Genomic DNA, 24,455 nt, shown 5'->3' with positions numbered 1-24,455 from the left:
AGACTACATCCCTCGTGTGTAGGGAGTGGATGAAAAAGTGGGATAACATAGAACATCGATAATTGGTGTGGACTCTAAACTAAACTAAACTTTATTTAAGTAATCGAAAGATGTGTAACTGTCAGCAATTTGGGGATTTCCAAGTCAGAAATGACAGTGAGTGTTTTTACATATTATTTCCAAAAGGGACTTAGTGGCAGACTCCAGCATTGTGGTGCCATATTCAAACAATTCCTGCGACTCATTGTGAAAATTTGAACAAACTTTCTGCTCAACTTTCTCCATTCTTTTCAAAGGGAAAATCAGTAGTGAGATGATAGTTAATATAATTTTGAAAAAAACCATTTGCTTTTAAATACATAAACATTGTGGGTGTTTTACCAAATTTTGATAAAAAAACATTTTTTTGAAATAAATATAGTCTGTTTCAATAGTTTTCAATATTTTTAATAGTTTAGAACATCAGAAATATTCATTGCTGTTGACAATTTTGAGAGCAATTTAATTTGGCCAGTTTACAAAGGGTTTTTCAGATTTTTGTAGGCCACAATGGATTTGCACATTATCACCCCTCCCCTATCACCCCACCATGGGTGATCTTTTTATGTCCCTTAGACTCAGTTAATGTGCTGTACGGATTGATCTGGATGTTGTCCACAAGCTCTTTCTGGCAGTCAGTCCATTTGATTGAATAGCAATGTTGAATATATGTGAATTGGAAAATATCATAACACTAAAATAGAAGATAGGATTTACTTCTCACCTGTGTCTCATTTGTGCACAATGATTCTCAATGCAAAACCTTGGTGACATTTGGGTTATGTGGGATTGAGTAGGCAGAAGGCCAGAGATGTGGAAACATTTGCCTTTTTATCTTGAAGCGAAGGTCACTCAAAGTTGAACTGATAGCTAGTGTTTGATAAATATTGTAAATTAAACATACGATAATCTTGCATAAACAATTTCAAATGTTTACTGAAATCTTGGTTTTACTGAGTTCTCCATTGGCTTGATAAGGGAGTTCAACACACTGATCCATCTTCCCTTACTGATACCTGTTGGAGGCAGTGTGTTCTGTACATCTCCTTCTCAGTATGAAGCTGTTATGCGTTGCACTCTTTCTCATTCAACTTTTAAACATTGATGCAGAATCAGAGCCTGAATCCACCGAAATTCCTGAAATCCTGCACATTGATTGTAATGAGACAGAGGTTGCAGTCGCTGTGGATTTCAGTCTTCGTAAATTCAATGCCGAGCTGAAAAAAGGGAATCAATTTGCTCTTTACAGGATCACTGATGCTCTAGTTCAGGTGAGCAAATCTCATGTTATTTGTTATCGATATCTTCCAGTGTGAGTTGCAAGTCAATTGATCTCACTTTTCAGATTGATTTTTAATTTTATTTTTCGGTCTGGTTTTAAGATTATTTGTATCTTATGTCCACCACACCCATGGTAAATTTGAGAAGAAGATACCCTGATTCCCAGGAGTTGGGCTTTGTTGTGCTTTTGTCGACCATTGAATCTCCTCTTTTTTTGGCTTCTGCTTAAGGCATTGTCGCCACTTGGGCTGAGATCATAGTGAACCATTTCTTCTTTCCACGGTTGCTGACAGGTCTGCTCACTGTTTGCAAATGTTTTCTGTTTTGTTTGAGATCAAAGTTGTGCAGGTTAAAGAGCAGATTATAACTCAATGTGCCAAGACACAGGAAATTGGAGCTTTAAAACGCCACATAGTGCCTCATTCTTAATCAGCACGGTGCTCCACTGTGACTGTATGGCTTGCCACTTTAGATCACCATGCCATTTCACTAGCGGCATCGTCCACTGGCCCCTGAGCACTAAGAGAGTGCAAGTTCTAAACGTAACGGAAAACAAATTCTTGGTTTATTGCACAATAAAGAAGAAAACAAATAACTAGAGCATCAGCAAGACATTTTCTTGTCAGATCTCTTTTTTTCTAATGTTTTTATTAGAATGCAAATTAAGTGCACAAAAGGATTTATAAACTGGGTAAATGCAATCACGGCTGGACTTGGCTTTGCTCAGACTTAAACTGTAGCCTAGATTTTTCACTGAGATTATATCAGCTCATAACTCGAAAGGACTTGGTTGCAAAATTCTTCTGGAGACCATTCACCCTGCCACATGTGACACCCCTCCTGAAGCAAGAGATGTCCATGCATGGAAGTGCATTATAATTAAAGAAAGCAAATTACATTGTCTAATAAATGTTCTCACTTTTGCAACTTAACAGTTAAGAACATAATCGTGCAAAATTACTTCAGTTTATTGATTTCAAACTTATTATTAAATTTTGTGGCTGGCAAGGGGAAACCTAACCACCAAAAGAGAATTTACAGTAGTACATAGTGGGCGGCCACGGTGGCGCAGCGGTAGAGCTGCCGCCTTACAGCGCTTGCAGCGCCGGAGATCCGAGTTCGATCCAGACTACGGGTGCTGTCTATACTGAGTTTGTACGTTCTCCCCAAGACCGCGTGGGTTTTCTCCGAGATCTTCAGTTTCCTCCCACACTCCAAAGACTTCCAGCTATGTAGGTTAATTGGCTTGGTGTATGTGTAAATTGTCCCTAGTGTGTGCAGGAATGTGTTAATGTGCGGGGATCGCTGGTCGGTGTGGACTCGTTGGGCCGAAGGGCCTGTTTCCACCCTGTATAAACATATGTTGAACATTAAGGCAAGATAGGCTGAAGAACATTTCATGGTTTTTCATGTGTTTTTTAAATTCTTATCTGGAATTTCTACGTCCATCTTGTTTAGAGAATGTAATGAACCTTCAATCTTGTTAAGTTCCAACTGCATACTTCACCAATGTACTCTAATGTACTAGACAGACGCATAAATGTATGCAAATAATATTAATTCTACCGCTTATCAAGGCTTTGTGCTTTATTTCTTTAGTTGGTTCCACCCATGGTCCTTTCAATTTTTCTCAATTAAAACTGATTGTTCTTGTATGTCATAGCTTTCCATTTTAATTCCCTTCGCAGGAACAGCGCCACTTCGTTACACAGCATGGAAACGGGCCTTTCGTCACACATGTTCGCACTGACCAAGTTACCAATACCTGAGCTAGTTCCATCTGCCTGCATTTGGCCCTTATCCTTTTAAACCTTTTCTATGCATAAACCTGTCCAAAAGTCATTTAAACATTGTAACTGTGTGTACCTCTACCACTTTCTTTGACAGCTTCTTCCATATATACACCACTCTCTGTGTGTACAAGGTGCTCCTTGGGTCCCTTTAAATCTTTCAACTCTCATTTTAAATCAATACACTCTAGATTTGGACTCGGCTATCCTGGGAAAAAAGACTATAACCATTCATTTTCTCTGTGCCTTTCATAAGTTAATAAGTGATTGGAGCAGAATAAGGCCACCTGGCCCATCAAGTCTACTCCAACATTCAATCGTGGCTAATCTATCTTTCCCACATCCCAATTCTCCTGCCTTCTCCCCATAACTCCTGACAGCCGTATTAATCAAGAATCTATCTCTGTCTTAAAAATACCAATTGACTTGGCTTCCACAGCTTTCTGTGGCAATAGACAATAGACAATAGGTGCAGGAGTAGGCCATTCAGCCCTTCGAGCCAGCACCGCCATTCAATGCGATCATGGCTGATCACTCTCAATCAGTACCCCGTTCCTGCCTTCTCCCCATACCCCCTCACTCCGCTATCCTTAAGAGCTCTATCCAGCTCTCTCTTGAAAGCATCCAATGAACTGGCCTCCACTGCCTTCTGAGGCAGAGAATTCCACACCTTCACCACCCTCTGACTGAAAAAGTTCTTCCTCATCTCCGTTCTAAATGGCCTACCCCTTATTCTCAAACTGTGGCCCCTTGTTCTGGACTCCCCCAACATTGGGAACATGTTATCTGCCTCTAATGTGTCCAATCCCCTAATTATCTTATATGTTTCAATAAGATCCCCCCTCATCCTTCTAAATTCCAGTGTATACAAGCCCAATCGCTCCAGCCTTTCAACATACGACAGTCCCGCCATTCCGGGAATTAACCTAGTGAACCTACGCTGCACGCCCTCCATAGCAAGAATATCCTTCCTCAAATTTGGAGACCAAAACTGCACACAGTACTCCAGGTGCGGTCTCACCAGGGCCCGGTACAACTGTAGAAGGACCTCTTTGCTCCTATACTCAACTCCTCTTGTTACGAAGGCCAACATTCCATTGGCTTTCTTCACTGCCTGCTGAACCTGCATGCTTCTTTTCATTGACTGATGCACTAGGACACCCAGATCTCGTTGAACTCCCCCTCCTCCTAACTTGACACCATTCAGATAATAATCTGCCTTTCTATTCTTACTTCCAAAGTGAATAACCTCACACTTATCTACATTAAACTGCATCTGCCATGTATCCGCCCACTCACACAACCTGTCCAAGTCACCCTGCAGCCTTATTGCATCTTCCTCACAATTCACACTACCCGCCAACTTAGTATCATCTGCAAATTTGCTAATGGTACTTTTAATCCCTTCGTCTAAGTCATTAATGCATATCGTAAATAGCTGGGGTCCCAGCACCGAACCTTGCGGTACCCCACTGGTCACTGCCTGCCATTCCGAAAGGGACCCATTTATCCCCACTCTTTGCTTTCTGTCTGTCAGATCCATCACCCTCTGACTAAAGAAATTCCTCCTCATCTCCTTCCTAAAGAAACGACCTGTAATTCTGAGGCTATGACCTCTGGTCCTAGATTCTCCCACCAGTGGAAATATCCTCTCCACATCCACTCTATCCAAGCCTTTCACTGTCCGGTAAGTTTCAAAGAGACCCCCCTTCATCCTTCTAAATTCCAGTGAGTAGAGGCCTAGTGCCGTTAAATGCTCATCCTATCAACCCACTCATTCATTTTCTTATTTCTCTGTAAAGTCGCCCCTCTGCTTGCTATGCTCCAGGAAAAAAAGTCCAAGCCTACTTAGTCTCTCTTTATAGCTCAAATCCTCTAGTCCCAGTATTGTCCGAGTGAATCTTTCCTGCACCCTTTCTAATAATGGCATTTTTCCTATAGTTGGGTGACAAGAACTGCACATAACACTCTAAGTGTGGTCTCACCAACTCCTGTACAATAGTCGCAAGATATCCCGACTCTTGTACCTGATGCCCTCGCCGATGAAATCAATTGTGCCAAATGTCTTTCTTATTCACCCTGTCTATCTGTGTTGTCACTTTCAGGAAGCTATACACTTGTATCTCCTGATTCACTGTTCTCCAACATTCTCCACGACTCAGTCATTTACTGGGCAAGTCCTGCCCTAGTATAACTTACCAAATTGTAACTCTACACATTTGGCTGAGTTACATTCCCTCTGCTATTTCTTGCCCCACATTCCCAAAGCATCTGGACCCTGTTGTAATCTCAGATAACCGTCTGCACTCTCCACTACACCACCAATGCTGGTGTTATCTGCAAATGTACCACTATGTTAATAACTAATATTTACTTTGGATGTCAAGCCACTGTGGCTGCAGCTCTGATCCCTGCAGCGCACTGCTGCTCCCAGGCCTCCACTCTGAATAACAACCCTTCACCACCACCCTCTGACTCCTTGGCTGAGCCAACATTTGTATCCAAGTGGTCAATGGCCCAATGGTTCTTTTATTATCACATGTATGAAGGTACAGTGAGATTTTGCAAACAGATCAGTAAGATTATTATAAGAAAATAACTGCAGATGCTGGTACAAATCGAAGGTATTTATTCACAAAATGCTGGAGTAACTCAGCAGGTCAGGCAGCATCTCAGGAGAGAAGGAATGGGCGACGTTTCGGGTCGAGACCCTTCTTCAGTCTGAAGAAGGGTCTCGACCCGAAACGTCGCCCATTCCTTCACTCCTGAGATGCTGCCTGACCTGCTGAGTTACTCCAGCATTTTGTGAAGAAATAGTAAGGTTATTATCATAGAAACATAGAAAGTTAGTGCAGGAGAAGGCCATTCAGCCCTTCGAGCCAGCACTGCCATTAAATATGATCACGGCTGATCATCCAGAATCAGTACCCCTTTCCGGCTTTTTCCCCTATTTTCCTTGATTCCGTTAGCCCCAAGAGCTATATCTAACTCTCATACGTAAGTACAATCCTCAGTAATGCAACAAAACAGCTCACTGAGGCCGTAGGTAAGAGTGGCCAGGTTTTGGAACCATTTTCAAAGTCCCAGCCGCAGCTGGCCATAAAGACTTCATCCTTATCGCCAGCGAACCATCGTCTCTCTCCTCACAGTCCACCTTCAGCCTTCTATGCCCTGAGAGGATCTTCTTGGGTAGTGAATTCCACAATCCACTACCCTTTGGTTGAAGTAACGTTGAATGATTCCACCCTAGGCTGAATGATTCCACACTTTATTTTGAGACCCTTCTTCAGACCTCCTGGTTCTAGGTCTGGTTCTGGGTCGGCAAAAAGTAATACAACCCCATATAAACCCGTCAATCCTCTTCAGAATGTTAATTTTTAATCTTCTAAATTCAAGACCTGGTCTGCGTAATCTCTCTTCATACAATGAAGCTAGCATCCCAGTCCTCAATTTAGACTCACTGTTTCTTTGATTTGAGTCCCAGGTTTGCACAGAGTATTCCAGTTCAAATCTCAATTAAATCTGTTAGAATTTGAGCAAGATGGCATTACTTTTGGAGTCAAATCTTCTTAAAACAAAGTCCAATGAATCATTTTCCACTAATTATTTCCTGAACTAACATCTTAACTTTCACAAGATCACAAGAACACAAGGAAAGAGGATCAGAGATAGGCCACTTGGCCTCTCAAGCCTGCTCCGCTACTCAATATGAATATGCCTAATCTAATGCTGGAGATAGACACTGGAGTAACTCAGCGGGACAGGCAGCATCTCTGGAGAAGAATGGGTGATGATTCGGGTCAAGACCCTTCTTTAGATTGAGACATCCAATGCTGGCTTCAACTCTTTTGTGCCAACTCCTCGACCCTTAATTCATCTTTCAAATGTCTATATCCAACTTAAATATATATATAATGAATTGGAGAGAAGACATTTATGTGCCGTTTAAATGATTGACCCTTATTTTGTGGTTATATCCCCTTGTTTGTTACTCTCCTGCCAATAGAAACATCTCTGTGTCTACCCTGTCAAAACCTCAATGGATCTTATATGCATGAATAAGGTCACCATTCATGCTTTCAAAATCTAAGGTGCAAAAATCCAATGATTCCTGTGGCTCATGTGTTCCCTCTGAATAAAAACACTTTAGAAAAACTCCCCTTTCTAATTTTTCAATCAAAATCGATGCCATCATATTTTTTCATGTTGTATTCCAGATGGAATCTTCCTACAGTTATTTTATGTCATCCTCACTCATGCTGAGTTTAATCAGCATATAACTTTTGGAGTTATAATCCACTCAATAAATGGATATGGGAACTTGATCCACTCAACCAAATTATTGAAATAGCTTGTGAATAGCTTAGGGTTCTAACACTGAGTCTTGTGACATCTTGGTGGGACAACTTCCCTACCTGAAAAATGACCCATCTTTTTCATCTGTTTCAATAGACAATAGACAATAGACAATAGGTGCAGGAGGAGGCCATTCGGCCCTTCGAGCCAGCACCACCATTCAATGTGATCATGGCTGATCATTCTCAATCAGTACCCCGTTCCTGCCTTCTCCCCATACCCCCTGATTCCGCTATCCTTAAGAGCTCTATCCAGCTCTCTCTTGAATGCATTCAGAGAATTGGCCTCCACTGCCTTCTGAGGCAGAGAATTCCACAGATTCACAACTCTCTGACTGAAAAAGTTTTTCCTCATCTCAGTTCTAAATGGCCTAACCGTTATTCTTAAACTGTGGCCCCTGGTTCTGGGCTCCCCCAACATTGGGAACATGTTTCCTGCCTCTAACGTGTCCAACTCCTTAATAATCTTATACGTTTCTGCTGCATTACCGTCCCTTAATCATTTTGTTTTCACATATCTATGCATTTTGTATTCTATCATATCATATCATATCATATATATACAGCCGGAAACAGGCCTTTTCGGCCCTCCAAGTCCGTGCCGCCCAGTGATCCCCGCACATTAACACTATCCTACACCCCCTAGGGACAATTTTTACATTTACCCAGCCAATTAACCTACATACCTGTACGTCTTTGGAGTGTATTCTGCGTGTATTCTGTTTTGAACTCATATTTGTAGTTTGAGGATCCAAAGTGCTTATCTGACAAAAAATTGTTTGCCACAGAAAGAACTTACAAAGAGATACTTTCTCAAGTTTTCTATCCGTGAAACAGACTGTCCCATTGGAAACGAAAATATCTGGAGAGATTGCAACTACAGAGCACCCAGAGAAGCTGTAAGTTTTCTGAAAGTCTAAACTGAAAGCATCCTTGCTTACAAGTCACAAATTAAGTCAGCACTGTGGTGTAGCAGTTAGTGACCTAGATTTAATCCTCCCTTTAGACGGTATCAAATTGGACTTGTTCACGTTTGTTCTCTCTGTGACCATGTTTATTTGCTCCAGGTGCTTTGGTTTTCACCCACATCCCAAAGATATCAAGTCAAGTCAATTTTTATTTGTATAGCACATTTAAAAACAACCCACGTTGACCAAAGTGCTGTACATCTGATTAGGTACTAAGGAAAAAATGAAACATACAGTAGCACGCAAACATAACAGCACATACAAAACAATTCACAGTGCCTCCTCAATGAGCCCCAAACGCTAGGGAGTAGAAATAGGTTTTGAGCCTGGACTTAAAGGAGTCGATGGAGGGGGCAGTTCTGAAGGGGAGAGGGATGTGGCGCTGTTTGGTTAACTAGCTACTTTAAATTATCCCTTCTTCTAAGTTAATGGCAAACATAATCAAATGGGAATTGGTGGGCACATGAGAGAAAATTAGATCTCTGGTGCAGGGAAATAAGGGGAAGAGGAATGGGATTGATGGGATTACTCCCCTGGGAGATAGCATGGGAAAAATTACCTCCCTCAATGCCAAGATTATAAAAGTATAAGATAAATATTTTCCAAACACCTTTGTAAACCTTCACAATATTTACCACATTTAACACAGTGCCTGTACACAGTGCCTGTACACAGTGCCTGTACACAGTGCAAAGCCCAGGGTAAGACATTATCTGGAGATGCACAAGTCCAGTAGGCATAAAGTGCTATGGACTGCCCTGAGGTGGTGGGAAGTATTTTATAAATGCTAAATGTTCTTAGTACATTGATAATTTATTTGTCAAATGTGTAATAAAAGGGGGAAAGCTGGTTATCGTGCTTGTGTAACTATTTAGAAAAGGCAGCTTATGTTAGCCCAGTTCAACCATTTAGTCATTGCTATAGTACTGAACTGGTGGCTAAATCTGTGCAACCAGGGTGCAGGGTGCTGGACCAAATGGATGCTTGGAGATTCTGAAATACTTGACGTACAGTGTCTTGTGTGTTGTTATAAATTGTGTCAAGATTTATTTGTCAATTATATTTTAACCACCCTTGATGTTAGAATGAATTCAACTTAATTCTTTTTTTTTTTTTCTGATTCTGATGTTATTTCAGTCTACTGGTGAATGTAGTTCAGAAGTGCTCATCAATGTGTCCCTAAGAATAACCCAAGTGGTTTCACACAACTGCGATCTAGGTAAGAGTTCTTTAAAAAAATGATACTGAGTAAATTAAGGGGGAGAAATTAATCACTCTCCATGTTTGAGAGTATGTTCAAAAGCCTATAAATTCAGAAAGATGCCTTATTTAAATACCTTGGTTGACCTTGCATTACCAGAATGTTTCTAGAGGGTGGTCACCCATTTTGGAGACGTATATTCCAGGACTTTAGTTCTCAAAGCACGAGGAAAAATGCCAAGGGAATGAATTGGTTTTATTTTCCTTATGTCAGAATGTTATTAAAACACGTGATGACCAATTGCAACAGTAATGGAAGCAGATCTCCCTCTCAACTTCAAATGAAAAGCAGATCACGTTTTGAATATAAAAATCTTATAATTTATGGAGAAGAAACTAGGCGAATAGAAATAAGGGAATGACTCCTTTAAGGAGCTGGCATAATTATCTGTTATAATTTAGTCTACATAGTAATTTAATCTACGGCAATTGCTTGTTTGTTGTCTAACCATCTATGAGTTGCTCCCCAGTACCTAAACTGTGCGCAGGATGTTTACACCCAGTGCCACATAACCATTCTGCAGTAAGTAAAGTAAGTGCCCATGCGATCAAAACCTTCAACGGTAACAACACTTACGAAAATTACTTCCGGATTGCAGAGGTGTACAACATAACCCAACAGGTTGGTCTCTTATTCTCAAATGTATCAATAATCGTGTTATTTTCATTCAAATTTTGTCATTTAGTTCAGGTCATCTTATGAATTTTCCAATTTTCTTATGAAAGAATACTTGAACAGATGAGAGACATTTAATAATAATAATAATAATGCATTTTATTTATATAGCGCTTTTCATATACTCAAAGACGCTTTACAGAGATTTTGAGAACATAGGGAAATGAATAGATAGATAAATAAGTAAATAAATAAATGAACAGAGAAAGGAGACAGAAGGTGAGGTGACCTTCAGTGGTTGAAGGCAGTACTGAACAGGTGAGACTTCAGTGATGTTTTGAATGTGGTGAGTGTGGAGGAGTCTCTGATGGTTTGGGGTAGTGAGTTCCATAGGGTGGGAGCAGCGATGGAGAAAGCCCTGTCCCCCCAGGATCTGAGTTTGGTCCGGATGTGGGGGGATAGGAGATTGGCAGCGGCAGAGCGGAGGGTGCAGGTGGGAGTGTGCCTGTGGAGGAGGTCGGTCAGGTAGGATGGGGCCAGGTTATGGAGGGCTTTGTAGGTTATGAGGAGGATTTTGTACTGGATTCTCTGGGGGATGGGGAGCCAGTGGAGTTTATAAAGTACGGGGGTGATATGGTCACGGATCGAGGTGTGTGTGAGTAGACGGGCAGCGGAGTTTTGAATGTATTGAAGTTTATTGATGATTTTTGAGGGTGCGCCATAGAGGAGGCTGTTGCAGTAGTCCAGACGGGAGGTGATGAAGGCGTGGATGAGGGTTTCTGCAGCTGTGGAGGAGAGGGATGGATGGAGACGAATTTAGCCCCTTGAACCTGTTCCAAAGTTCAATGAAGTGAAGGATTATTAGCAACCATTGTGCTACTTCTATTAAAACTCTTTGTTAATGAAAATCTGTCAATTTCATATTTAAAAATAACTGCTGACCTAGCATTAGATTTTCAGCATTTTGCAGACCTCTGGCATCCTTGATGTGTAGATTTACTTCCCAACTTCTTAACAGGCCTAGCACTAAATCATACATTATGTTCCATTGCCCAATATTTCCACAATCTCCAGAAATAGTACCCCTCTGCCTGCCTAGGATTTTTCTTTAGACAGAAAACACAAGGTACTGCAGATGCTGGCATCTTGAGCAAAAAACACAAAGTGCTAGAGTAACTCAGCAGGTCAGGTAGCATCTCTGGAGAGCATGGATAGGCAATGTTTTGGGCCGAGATCCCACTTCAGACTGATTGTAGTCGGGTGGGAGATTTTTATCATGACTTTTGGAGGCTTGTAGAATTAAAAAAATATTTGGGCATTGTTTGGGAAAAGAAACTACACAAGATAAGATCAACGTTAAGAGGTAAGGCAAGTAAGGACTGAGCAAATTTCAGGATAGACACAAAATGGTGGAGTAACTCAGCAGGACAGGCAGCATCTCAGGAGAGAAGGAATGGGTGACGTTTCTGGTCGAGACCCTTCTTCAGACTGATGTCAGGGGGGCGGGACAAAGGAAGGATATAGGTGGAGACAGGAAGACAGTGGGAGATCTGGGAAGGGGAGGGAAAGAGAGGGACAGAGGAACTATCTAAAGTTGGAAAATTGTGCAGTAGTTATGTTTTCCATACTAATACTCCACTGTTAATACTGTTTACATTCAGGTGGTGGCTGGAATGAGCTACACAATGACATTCAGGGCCCAGGAGACTGAATGCAGCAAAGAGACCCCTGTAGCTGATGAGGATGTCATTGAATGCCCTTTTAAGATTAACGGTGCATTGGTAAGTATTTGAAGATAAACCTCTGTATTGTTTTGTAGACTGTCTTGACTTGACTTGCCTTGTCAAGACATGACTGTCTTGTGAACCACTTGCACAAGAACGTCTACAATTATTTAATTATTTTCTTAAAGCAAAATACTGTATTCTGGAAACCTGAAATGAAACCAGGAAAGTTTTGAAAATATTAAGATCAGGGAATATCCATGACAGATAAGCAGAGTATTTCCCCTTGCAGTTGCATGACCTCTTACCTCCATCCTTCCTTCCCTTCATCCAGGGACCCAATTGTCCCGTCCTAGTCACGTGGCAGTTGGTTTGAGTGAAATGGGTGCTTATGCCGTGAATAGTGAAAACTGTTGGAGTGGCTGCTGCCCAAGTTGTGAAGGAAATGAGCAAGGATTGGTAGTCAGTGTGGTGGTAATTTTGCCATGCCCTTTTCAATAAAGTTACCAGAACAAAAAAAAAATTGAAACAACGATGGAAACAGGAAAGAGTGGCCCCTGCTTCACGAGGAGAACTTGCATTCAGTGTGTAACAATTTCCTTTGCCCTATTTCCCTCCTGAATCAAGAAATTGGGTGCTTAATAATATTAATAGGTATAACTTTAACAAGGGTGACTTACATCTTAGGTGCATTTTCCCCACCATTGTGTTATCTTTTTCTTTACTAAAACTGCATATGAAAAATGCTGCATTATTTTACAATCTGAAAGCATATTAAAAAATACCACAAGATTGAGATCATAGCTGGACCTCAAGTATCAACCTCTTGCCTCAACCATAATTGAATGGCATACAATTGTTTGATTGGGTAACTAGCTGGTCCATCAAGTAAGTTTTGTATATTTCGTTAACCTCACGAAACTCTGGCAAACATCAGTGGGAACCAAATGTGTTTTAAAATGTTCATTATTTCTTTTAGTTATGTACAAGCAGGAGGGACACACACAGAGATAGTGTGTGGCATGCTCACAAAACAAATCCAAATTAAGAAACATTTTAAAATTCACCTTCATAAGAGATATCTATTTAAGCTTACACATGGTCTACCCCATTCAAATACTGCAGAATGCTTAACGTAATTAGCAGAAAAAACACCTACAGGTGACAGGGTTATTGTGAGTAAGGGATGATGTCCTTGCAGGAGGTGCCGTCTAGGTATCTGTAGGGAACAGTGGGTGTAATATATGTCCATAGATAGTCTGCCCCTGTGATGGAGAGAGAAAGAGATAGAGAAAGGGGAGTGAAGTGTCAGCGACATTTCAATTGAATTTGAGGGCATGGTGGAAGCTAGTAATAATGTTGATGAATTTACCAGTTCTGCACAGGAGCAGAAGACACCCCCAATGCAATCATTGATGTAGTGGAGAATGGAAATGGTTTTGGGGGTTACAAAAATGGAATCAGTTTTGGTTCTTGGAGTTCGGTCGTCCTAGCCCCAGGACATTAGAGCAGGAGTTCCTAGGGCAGTGTCCCATATTCAACCTTGTTCAGATGCTTCATCAATGATCTTGCGGTCAACATAAGGATTGTAGTAGAGGAGTTTGTGCGCACTCCCATTCTCAGCTCCACATTTGATGAACCAGTCTGAACCTCCATACAGCAAGACCAAGACAACGTTCAGTAATGGGCTGGCAAGTGGCAAACTGCATTTGTTCTCTAACGGTACAGCTAGTAGAACTTCTGCCTCATACCTCCAGTGACCTGGGTTCAGTCCTGATCAAAGGAGTTTTCATGTTTTCCATGTGATCACATGGGTTTTCTCATGTGTTCCAGTTTCTTCCATGTCCCAAAGATGTGCAGGTTGGATGGCTAATTGGCCACTGTAAGTTAACCCTAGTGTGTGCAGGTGAGTGGTAGAATCTTGGAGTGAGTTATTAGGAATATGGTGAGAATATAAATGGGATTACTGTAGGATTCATGCAATGGAATACTTCATGTTTGGGTCAGACGTCACGGGTGGAGGGGATGTTTCCAATTTGTATGAATATGACTCTAAAAGTGCAAGCACAGGCCATCTTTAACAAGAGGAGGTTCAACCATTTGCCTTTAATATTTGATAGCATTACCGTGATCAACTATCACACTGACAATAATCTGAGGGTCTCCTGTGACTGAAAAGTCAGCAAGGTCAACAATATAAACACCCAGGCTTCTGGTGCAGGTCAGAAGTAGTGACTGACAGAGTGTCTCACATCTTCTGAAATCTCGAGGTCCTTCCACTGTCTGCAATGCCCAAGGCACCTACTTGATAGGCACGGTCCACCATCCTCACCATTCAAAAGGACACAACGTGCTGGAATACTCGTCAGCTGCTGAGTCTGTGCTATTCCACGATTGGGTGAACACCAGGCAACAAAGCAGAGTTGGAGCCCTGCTCTGCAATATTCCCAAGCTACTTGCTCAGCAATCTTATCAGTAGAAGGATTATGTAAGGGCATCAATGGTTTGTTCTACGTTATACCGGATGTCAGCAACAGTCCTGTTGATGGGAGCTTTCTCCTTTTATGTTGAGGCTGTAGACAGATAGCAGAAGCCAGGTGCTTGGATGACAAGTATTCATCTTCAAGTAGCAGCTCAATGGCGTGTCACTTTGGCTGAGAAATTAAAGTCCCTCTGGTGTTGCAGGGTCAGCAAGTCAGGACTTTTCTTTCACCGATGCCTATTGATCATTACGATTTTTTATTGGAGCTGGTTGTAGTACTCGTTCCAGGCGCAATGCATCTCCCATTAATAGGTTTAATGCTAGCTACCTTGAACCGATGTCAATATCGCCAAAACTGGTCCTGCCGTTTATCCCTCAAATCAGTCAGACCATGGTCCTTATTGCTGAAATCATGCGTGGTTCCTGAGCAGTGCCAAATAGCATCTCATCAGAACCTGTTTTCCAGCACTATCCAATTTAGATTCCTTCATTGGCACAGAACAATCAAAAGCTTTGTCGCAGTTTGCGAATTTTCAAGATATTTAAAAATAAAATCATATATCAATAAATGGGGCATTAAATTTCCCATGCCCAGTTGCCATAATCTAATGTGTTTATTAATGCCTTTTACAAAACAAAACTTGTTCATCTTGTTCTACATTAGCTCACTACAGTTCCCTTTAGCATGGCTAGCTCTTCACTGTCTCAAATGAATCTAGCCAGTTTCAGTTTCAGCTTAATTTATTGTCACGTGTACCGAGGTACAGTGAAATGCTTTTGATGCATGCTAACCAGCCACCAGAAAGCCAATACATGATTACAATCAATGCATTTGCAATGTATAGATACATGATAAGGGAATAACATTTAGAGCAAGGTAAAGCTAGCAAAGTTCGATCAAGGATAGTCCGAGGGTCATTAAAGAGGTAGATAGTAGTTCAGCACTAATCTCTAGTTGTGGTAGGACGATTCAGTTGCCTGACAACAGTTGGGAAGAAACTGCGATGAAACAAGTTGCTTGACCTCAAAGCATGACAACAAAATGAGTAATAATTCAAGAAGAAAACCATCCTCCGTGAATCCATGGTAACTAAGGATTAGCATTAAAATGTGCGTTTTATCCTTTCCAATGATAAATTCCCTTTAATCAGATGGTTGCTATGGTGCTGGATAGTTCATCCCACCTGTACTGCACCTGCCAATTCCACTAAATATCCCCAAATAGCAAAGTTGCATGAGTGATTCTGAAGCCAAAGCCACAGGATGTCATTCACAGCAGCAAAATAATTCTGAGGATGAGATACTAAAGCAAAACATTACGGATGATGAAAATTTGAAATAGGGAATTAAAATACTGGAAAATTCAACAGGCCAGACCACAAGGGCAGCCCAGTGGCACAGCAGTAGATTTGCTACCTTACAGCGCCAGAGACCCAGGTTTGATCCTAACCACGGGTGCTGTCTGTATGGAGTTTGTACATTCGCCCTTTGACCACATGGATTTTCTCCAGGTGCTCCACTTTCCTCCCACACTCCAAAGATGTCCAGGTTTGTAGGTTATTTGGCTTCCATAAATTGTAAATTGTCCCTAGTTTGTAGGATAATGCCAGTGTATGGGGGACCAATGCTGGTCGGCACGGTCTATGTGGGCCAAACGGCATGTTTCCATGCTGCATCTCTAAAGTCTAATGTCTAGAGTCTAAAACAACTGTGGAAACAGAAGCACTGGTTACGCTTTCAGGTCCATAATATGCTGAGTATTTTCAGTATTCACTGCTTTTACTCTTAATGATTTGATGACAGATTTCACTACAGCTTTGGAGTAGGTTGTAGCCATAAAATACCATGGAACTGGCCTAAAGGAGACGGAAAGCCCTTTCTTGTGCTGTCCTATTTAGGTCACTACCAACACCCATCAGCTACTCCTGGAGGAAGTTGTGGCATACTACACTTTACTGAATCGAGCCGAAATGTGGAACAAGTGTCACCTCTTGATTTAGCATAACTTTCCACAACCATTCAGACTGAGTTAGACAATGGACAATAGACAATAGGTGCAGGAGTAGGCCATTCGGCCCTTCGAGCCAGCACCACCATTCAATGTGATCATGGCTGATCATTCTCAATCAGTACCCCGTTCCTGCCTTCTCCCCATACCCCCTGACTCCGCTATCCTTAAGAGCTCTATCTAGTTCAAGTTGCAAGGCAGACAAAAATCCACATTGTAATCCTACTTGATATGTACCGGCGACAGGACATAGTAACCAAGTCTCAGTGAAGTCTAGAAAGCTTTTGGTTTCTGAAAGGACACCTAAAGATGAACGATCTCCTTCATTTAGTCTATATTAGCATACTCACACGTGTTTCTTCAGCAAAAAGGTATGTCATTTATCTTTATTAACATTTACTTCATAGTGAATTACAGCATGATTTTACCCAATAGGTTTTCTCACATTAAATGAAAAACAAAATACTCTAAGCACTGGCAAGCTGTCCAGTTAATATTAAGGGGTATAATTTATTCTGTTAGTGCCAATTAAGTCATTAACTGTCTAAAAGTCAACATAAGCATTTTAACAGGTGCACCGTTTGTGGAAATTAGATCTTAACTTTTACATGGTTAGATTGTTTTATTAAAAAGAAGAAACAATATATTTTGTTTTCCAGCTACACTGCTTTTCAACTTTATATGAAGTGGTCTGGTTGAATCAGGCTACTGGAACTGTGTCCTGCAGGCCCATTCCTCCAGGAGCGGTAATCTTATTATCCATTCTTTGTTCACCATGTTAACTTCTGCATGAATTGTGGCAACATTTCAAAGGTGTGTGGTGTATCCGATTAATATTAGGATATTTAGCTTGTCAGCTTGATAGACACCAACTGGTTCAATTCCTGGCAAGATGAAAAACAAGGCAACTTGTTCATTTATTTAATTGCAAATGAGGGTGAATTGTTGAATACTTCCATATTCTCCCCATCTCCTTGCATTGGACTTTGAGCACTGCCACCCCTGCCCTTTTCCCACCTCTCTCTCCTCGTATGTACATTGTCATGAGGAATGTGAGGCATTCTGCAATGCTGTGGCTTTAGTGGTACTTCTGGTAATGCTATTTTATCGTAATTCTCCCCCGCTGCTATTTTACCAACCAACTCTCTGCCTATTCTGAGATTATCTTTGGCACTTTTGAAGATACATTTTTGAAGAGTTAAAGAATCGTAGAGTTATACTGCACAGAAATAGGCCCTTCAGCCCAATTTGCCCATGCCGACCAAAGTGCCCCATCTACACTAGTCCAACCTGCCTGCGTTTGGCCTATATCCCTTTAAACCTTTTTTATCCATGTACCTGTCCAAATCTCTTTTAAATGTTGTTATTGTACCTGCATCAACAGCCTTCTCTGTCGGCTCATTCCATATACCCACCACCCTCTGCATGAAAAAAATGTCCCTCAGGTTCCTATTAATTCTTTCCCCTCTCACCTTAAACCCATGTCCTCTGGTTCTTGAGTCCCTACTCTGGGTAAAAGCCTCATGATCTTAAAGGTGTATAAGATCATAAGGCTTAAAGATCACATCTCAGCCTCCTGTGCTCCAAGCTAGCCTGTGCAAGCTCTCTCTATAGCTCTGGCCCTCAAGTCCTGGCAACATCCTTGCAAATCTTCTCTGCACTCTTCCAGCTTAACAACATCCTTCCTGTAGCAGGGTAACCAAAACTGAACACAATACTCTAAGTACGGCCTGATCATTAACTTTTAAACTGTTACATAACATCCCGACTTCTATACTCAATAAACTGACTGACGATGGCCAATATCGCAAAAGCCTTCTTGACCACCCTATCCACTTCTGATTTTCAGGGAACTAGGTACCTGCCCTGCCAGATCCCTCTGCTTTACAACACTCCCCAGGGCCCTGCCATTCACTGTGAAGGTCCTGCCCTGGTTTAACTTTCCAAAATGCAACACCTTGCACTTAGATGCATTAAGTTCTATCAACCATTCTTACACCCACTTACCCAACTGGTCAAGATCCTGCTGTAATTTTTATTAATGATCTTCGCCATCTACAATGCCACCCATCTTAGTGTAATCTGTGAACTTACTAACCATACCTTGTACATTCTCATCTAAATCATTGCAATGGACCATGGACTGCAATCAGGCCAGTACCAATCCGTGAGGCTCCCATCTAGTTGCAGGCCTTCACTGCAAAACAACCCTTCACCATCACCCCCTGCTTCCTTCCATGATGCCAATTCTCTATCTATTCATCTAGCTCTCCCTAGATCCCATGAGATCTAACCTTCCAGAGCAGCCTTCTAAGACGAAAACTCAAGTAACAGTTATTTTGTCAAATAATAAATGAATGAAGGGAGCTGCAGATTTTTTTTTCAGCTGGATAAAAAACAGCATTAAAAAAAACTAATAGAAACATAAAACAATAGAAAATAGGTGCAGGAGTAGGCCATTCGGCCCTTCGAGCCTGCACCGCCATTCAATATGATCATGGCTGATCATCCAGCTCAGTAACCTGTACCTGTCTTCTCTCCATACCTCCTGATCCCTTTAGCCACAAGGGCCACATCTAACTCCCTCTTAAATATAGCCAATGAACTGGCCTCAACTACCTTCTGTGGCAGAGAATTCCACAGACTCGCCACTCTCTGTGTGAAGAAATGTTTTCTCATCTCGGTCCTAAAAGACTTCCCCTTATCCTTAAACTGTGACCTCTGGTTCTGGACTTCCCCAACATTGGGAACAATCTTCCCGCATCTAGCCTCTCCAACCCCTTAAGAATTTTATATGTTTCAATAAGATCCCCCCTCAGTCTTCTAAATTCCAGCGAGTATAAGCCTAGTCTATCCAGTCTTTCTTCATATGAAAGTCCTGCCATCCCAGGGATCAATCTGGTGAACCTTCTCTGTACTCCCTCTAAGGCTAGAATGTCTTTCCTCAGATTAGGAGACCAAAACTATACACAATACTCCAGGTGCTGTCTCACCAAGGCCCTGTACAACTGCAGCAGAACCTCCCTGCTCCTATACTCAAATCCTCTTGCTATGAATGCTAACATACCATTCGCTTTCTTCACTGCCTGCTGCACCTGCACACATGCTTTCAATGACTGGTGCACCATGACACCCAGGTCACGTTGCATCTCCCCTTTTCCTAATTGGCCACCATTCAGGCTTTCCTGTTCTTGCCGCCAAAGTGGATAACCTCACATTTATCCAAATTATATTGCATCTGCCATGCATTTGCCCACTCGCCTAATCTATCCAAGTCACTCTGCAGCCTCCTAGCATCCTCCTCGCAGCTAACACTGCCACCCAGCTTCGTGTCATCCGCAAACTTAGAGATGTTGCATTCAATTCCCTCGTCCAAATCATTAATATATATTGTAAATAACTGGGGTCCCAGCACTGAGCCTTGCGGTACCCTACTAGTCATTGCCTGCCATTCCGAAAAGGACCCGTTTATTCCTACTCTTTGCTTCCTGTCCGCCAAACAATTCTCTATCCACCTCAACACTGAACCCCCAATACCGTGTGCTTTAGGTTTGTACACCAATCTCCTATGTGGGACCTTGTCGAAGGCCTTCTGAAGGTCCAGATATAACACATCGACTGGTTCTCCCTTTTCCACTCTACTAGTTACATCCTCGAAAAATTCTATTAGATTCGTCAGGCATGATTTGCCTTTCATAAATCCATGCTGACTTTGTCAGATGATTTCACCACTTTCCAAATGTGATGCTATCACATCTTTAATAACTGACTCTAGCATTTTCCCCACTACCGATGTTAGGCTAACTGGTCTATAATTCCCCGTTTTCTCTCTCCCTCCCTTTTTAAAAAGTGGGGTTACATTAGCTACCCTCCAATCCTCAGGAACTACTCTAGAATCTAAAGAGTTTTGTAAATTATCACTAATGCATCCACTATTTCTGGGGCTACTTCCTTAAGCACTCTGGGATGCAGCCTATCTGGCCATGGGGATTTATCTGCCTTTAATCCATTTAATTTACCCTAACACCACTTCCCGACCAACCTGGATTTCCCTCAGTTCCTCCATCTCATTAGATCCCCGGTCCCCTGCTATTTCCGGCAGATTGTTTATGTCTTCCTTAGTGAAGATAGAACCAAAGTAGTTGTTCAATTGGTCTGCCATCTCCTTGTTCCCTATGATCAATTCACCTGTTTCTGACTGCAAGGGACCTACATTTGTCTTTACTAGTCTTTTCTCGTCACATATCTATAAAAGCTTTTGCAGTCAGTTTTTATGTTCCCTGCCAGTTTTCTCTCATAATCTATTTTCCCTTTCCTAATTAAGCCTTTTGTTCTCCTCTGCTGGACTCTGAATTTCTCGCAGTCTTCTGGTATGCTACTTTTTCTGGCTAATTTATATGCTTCATGTTATGTTTTAATACTATCCTTGATTTCCCTTGTTAGCCACGGATGCACTACCTTTCCTGGTTTGTTCTTTTGCCAAACTGGGATGAACAATTGCTGTAGTTCATCCATGCAATCTTTAAATGCCTTCCATTGCATGTCCACCATCAACCCTTTAAGTATCAATTGCCAGTCTATCTTGGACAATTCACATCTCATACCCTCAAAGTTACCTTTCTTTAAGTTCAGAACACTTGTTTCTGAATTGACTTTGTCACTCTCCATCCTAATGAAGAACTCCACCATATTATGGTCACTCTTGCCCAAGGGGCCTCGCACAACAAGACTGCTAACTAACCCTTCCTCATTACTCAATACCCAGTCTAGAATGGCCTGCTCTCTCGTTGGTTCCTCGACATGTTGGTTTAGAAAACCATCTCGCAAATACAGTTCAAATGAGACATAGATGGCTGGGAATAGCATCTTTAATATGGAAAATATTATAGGACCTTCAATTCAGCTGTCATTTCTTGTTTCCCTCAACTAACCGTTCACTCACTGTTTATTTTCCTAACTTCCTTCCCTCCTTTCCAACGGTGGATTACATGGTCCATCGACTTTCCCTTGCCTCATTCAAATGACTGTACTTTGTGTGAGTATTTCAAGTTATATGAGTCTGGAGTCCGACTGACATGCTAAAGAAGGTAATCCTGAGTTAACATTAGATCTGGGAAACTCAGGAGTCCTGGACACAATAAGATCTGAGATAATGTGATTTACTGTATTTCTTCCCCTTCCTTGTTCTATCGATAGCATGGACTCAGATCAGAAACTGGATCCATTTCTTCCTGAATTTGACGCTTTTTCTATTTCTCAGCACAGCATTTGTTTAACCATTGCCTCCTTTTGAGCAACTTCCTTTCTTACAGACATTGTCAGATTTTTAAGTATTACTTACACCATTTCCTGATATTACATCTTCCTGCTCAGCGTTAGACTGATCAGAATGCGTGTAACCTGTGGAAGAGTCATTCAAGGGGTTTCCGTAGTTTATTTTTTAAGGAGCTTCGACTTAGCAACACGTTTCTCTAAATTACAGAATGCCCTGACAATTGTGTAGACATTATGGTGCAGACCGACATCCAGGATCATTATATATCCATGTGTTAGAGTATCACAGATTTTAATTAATATCTTGTGCCATATATTCCCTCGATAGAAAGACTCATGATACGGGACCTCTATAGAATGAAATGGAATCTCCGTACTAATGCAAGTTGTAATTATGTACAAAGAGGAAAATGCTGCTGCCTTTAATTAACAACTTATTAACAACTGATGGATAAAGTGCTAGCAGAACAGGACTAAGGAGAGGATTATGGCAGCACTAAACAACACAAAAGGTGCCATGCGGCTCTTTAAAAAAGATACTCAATGTATCTCACTACCTTGGTTTTTTATCCATAGTCCCAGGAAAAATATCCTTTCCAAGTAAATCAAGCATTGTTTGGTGTCACCTATGGCCCAGTTGTAAGCATTCTAGCCTTGGTCAAAAGGTTCCAGTTTCGAGTCCCATGAGCAAAATTGAGCATGAATATGGAGCCTGGCATTGCAGTACCTTTTTAAAGGGAATTTATGTGGTATTTCTAATGAGAGTTTAAAGGGGAGCACAGTGGAGCAGCTGGTAGAGCCGCTACCTCACAGCACCAGAGACCAATGTCGACTCTGACCTTGGGTGCTGTCTGTGTGGAGTTTGTACGTTCTCCCTGTGACTGCATGGGTTTCTTCTGGGTGCTCCAGTTTTCCTCCCACATCCCAAAGATGTGTGGGTTTGTAGGTTTATTGGCCCCTGTAAAAATTGCCCCTAATGTGTAGGCAGTGGGATAACATATAACTAGTGTTGACAGGTGATCGAATGTTGGCGTGGAAAAGGTGGGAGAAAGGGCCTTGTTTCCATGCTGTATCTCGAAACCAAACTAAACTAAATTAGCAGGAATATGGTAGCTGAATCAATAGCTGAATTGCCCAGAAACAGGTTAAGGGAAATAAAATGGCTCTGTGAGGCTGCACAGACTCGATGGGCTGAATGGTATCTTATCCCATAAAGAAATTTGGAAATGAAATATGAAAATATTAACATTTATGAGATCAACAAAGGTATTATGAGACAATATTCTCTTTTCTATTCCAAGCAAACCAAATAACAAGTCTAAACTTTTAGAATTGGTGATTATTACAGATATTTAATAATATTAACTTTCCCAATCTATAGATAGGAATGCGGAGAAGCGGTTGGGGACCATTTGGAATGGCCCAAGTCTCTGCACAAACCACACCAGCAGAGGCCCACGTCATCACTACCTGCCCAGGAAAACCATGGAAGTCCATACGTCAAGTTAAACCTGCTCTTCCACCCTCCGAGGAGCACCATGAAAGTGCAGAGAGTCACCAAGAAACTGCAGATGTTGAAAGCCATGAGAAGTGACGATGGCACACAAACCCCTGTGTGATTAATGTGTATTACCACTAGCGGCATGCATTAACATAAAACGAATGATATGCATTAAACAGATTTATGGTTGTAATTCCTAAATTATTTCCATCGTCAGTACTCTTTTCATAAAATGACTTATTTTGTGGGGGATCTGAATTACCATAAAGTTGGGAGGGGGGGGGGGGGGCTATAATTTTGAGTTTAGTGATATGAGAACAGTTCCTTTGTCCCACCGATTCCACGCAGACCATCCATCACCCATACCCTAGTTCCATGTTATTCCACATCCGCCTGCTACACACTAGGGGCAAAATTTACAGAAGCCAATTAACCTACGAACCTGCACGTCTTTGTAGTGTGGGGGGGGGGGGGGGGACTAGAGCAGCCAGGGAAAACCCACAGGGAGAATGTACAAGCTCCGCATAGATAGCACCCATAGTCAGGATCGAACCCGGGTTTCTGGCGCGATGTGTTGCCCTCTTCAAATTTTTTGCCTCTGGATTTGCCTATAGTAAATATCGCACGAATATTCATGGCATCAGCCCATTTATGAAGCTTTAGTGATCTGACTGATTTTTTTGTGTAAAATATAAAGTTAAAAAAGGCGGACAACTTAAAAATGAAATTCTGTTAATCTGCTTCCCTCTGCCCTAGAATTGTGATTAAACCAATCTTATTACTCATTAACAATTATTTCAACGTCATGATGGCTCACAAGGTGATGTTTCTCACATCCCATGATAGTTCCCTTGCAAGTCAATGGTCCAATGGTCATTTATTGTCACGTGCACCGAAGTACAGTGAAATTCTTTATTTGCATATAATTCAGTGACAATTCTACTATATATTAAGCACAATCACACTATAAAAGAGTGTAAGATAGTAGATCATACTGAATCAGTATCCAAGAGTCTTGTTATTTTAGCTGCCATCCAGTACCAAAAATTTTAACAAAAAGTTAGAGACTTAAGTTGGCCTTAAAGTCCCATTGACCTGGCAGTGGTCCTGGCAGGGGCTGGCCTGGCCAGACCACGTGTCAATATCCTTCACCACTG

The 24,455-nt window shown here is 41.6% G+C and overlaps 1 protein-coding gene across 1 annotated transcript; it reads left to right on the top strand.

The window, feature by feature from the left end:
• The first annotated feature begins 1,007 nt into the window (after window positions 1–1,007).
• kng1 (kininogen 1) lies at window positions 1,008–23,502 on the top strand. The gene is made up of 7 exons (XM_078410281.1): window positions 1,008–1,310; window positions 8,254–8,364; window positions 9,571–9,652; window positions 10,164–10,315; window positions 11,971–12,090; window positions 17,183–17,269; window positions 23,179–23,502. The coding sequence occupies exons 1-7, from the start codon at window positions 1,095–1,097 to the stop codon at window positions 23,389–23,391; spliced, it is 981 nt and encodes a 326-aa protein (XP_078266407.1). The 5' UTR covers window positions 1,008–1,094; the 3' UTR covers window positions 23,392–23,502.
• Window positions 23,503–24,455: the final 953 nt, after the last annotated feature.

This window comes from Rhinoraja longicauda, chromosome 13 (genome assembly GCF_053455715.1).
Source record: "Rhinoraja longicauda isolate Sanriku21f chromosome 13, sRhiLon1.1, whole genome shotgun sequence".
Classification (NCBI taxonomy): domain Eukaryota; kingdom Metazoa; phylum Chordata; class Chondrichthyes; order Rajiformes; family Arhynchobatidae; genus Rhinoraja; species Rhinoraja longicauda.
The sequence above is the reverse complement of the archived record's forward strand: the minus strand, read 5'-3'. Positions and strand labels throughout refer to the sequence as shown.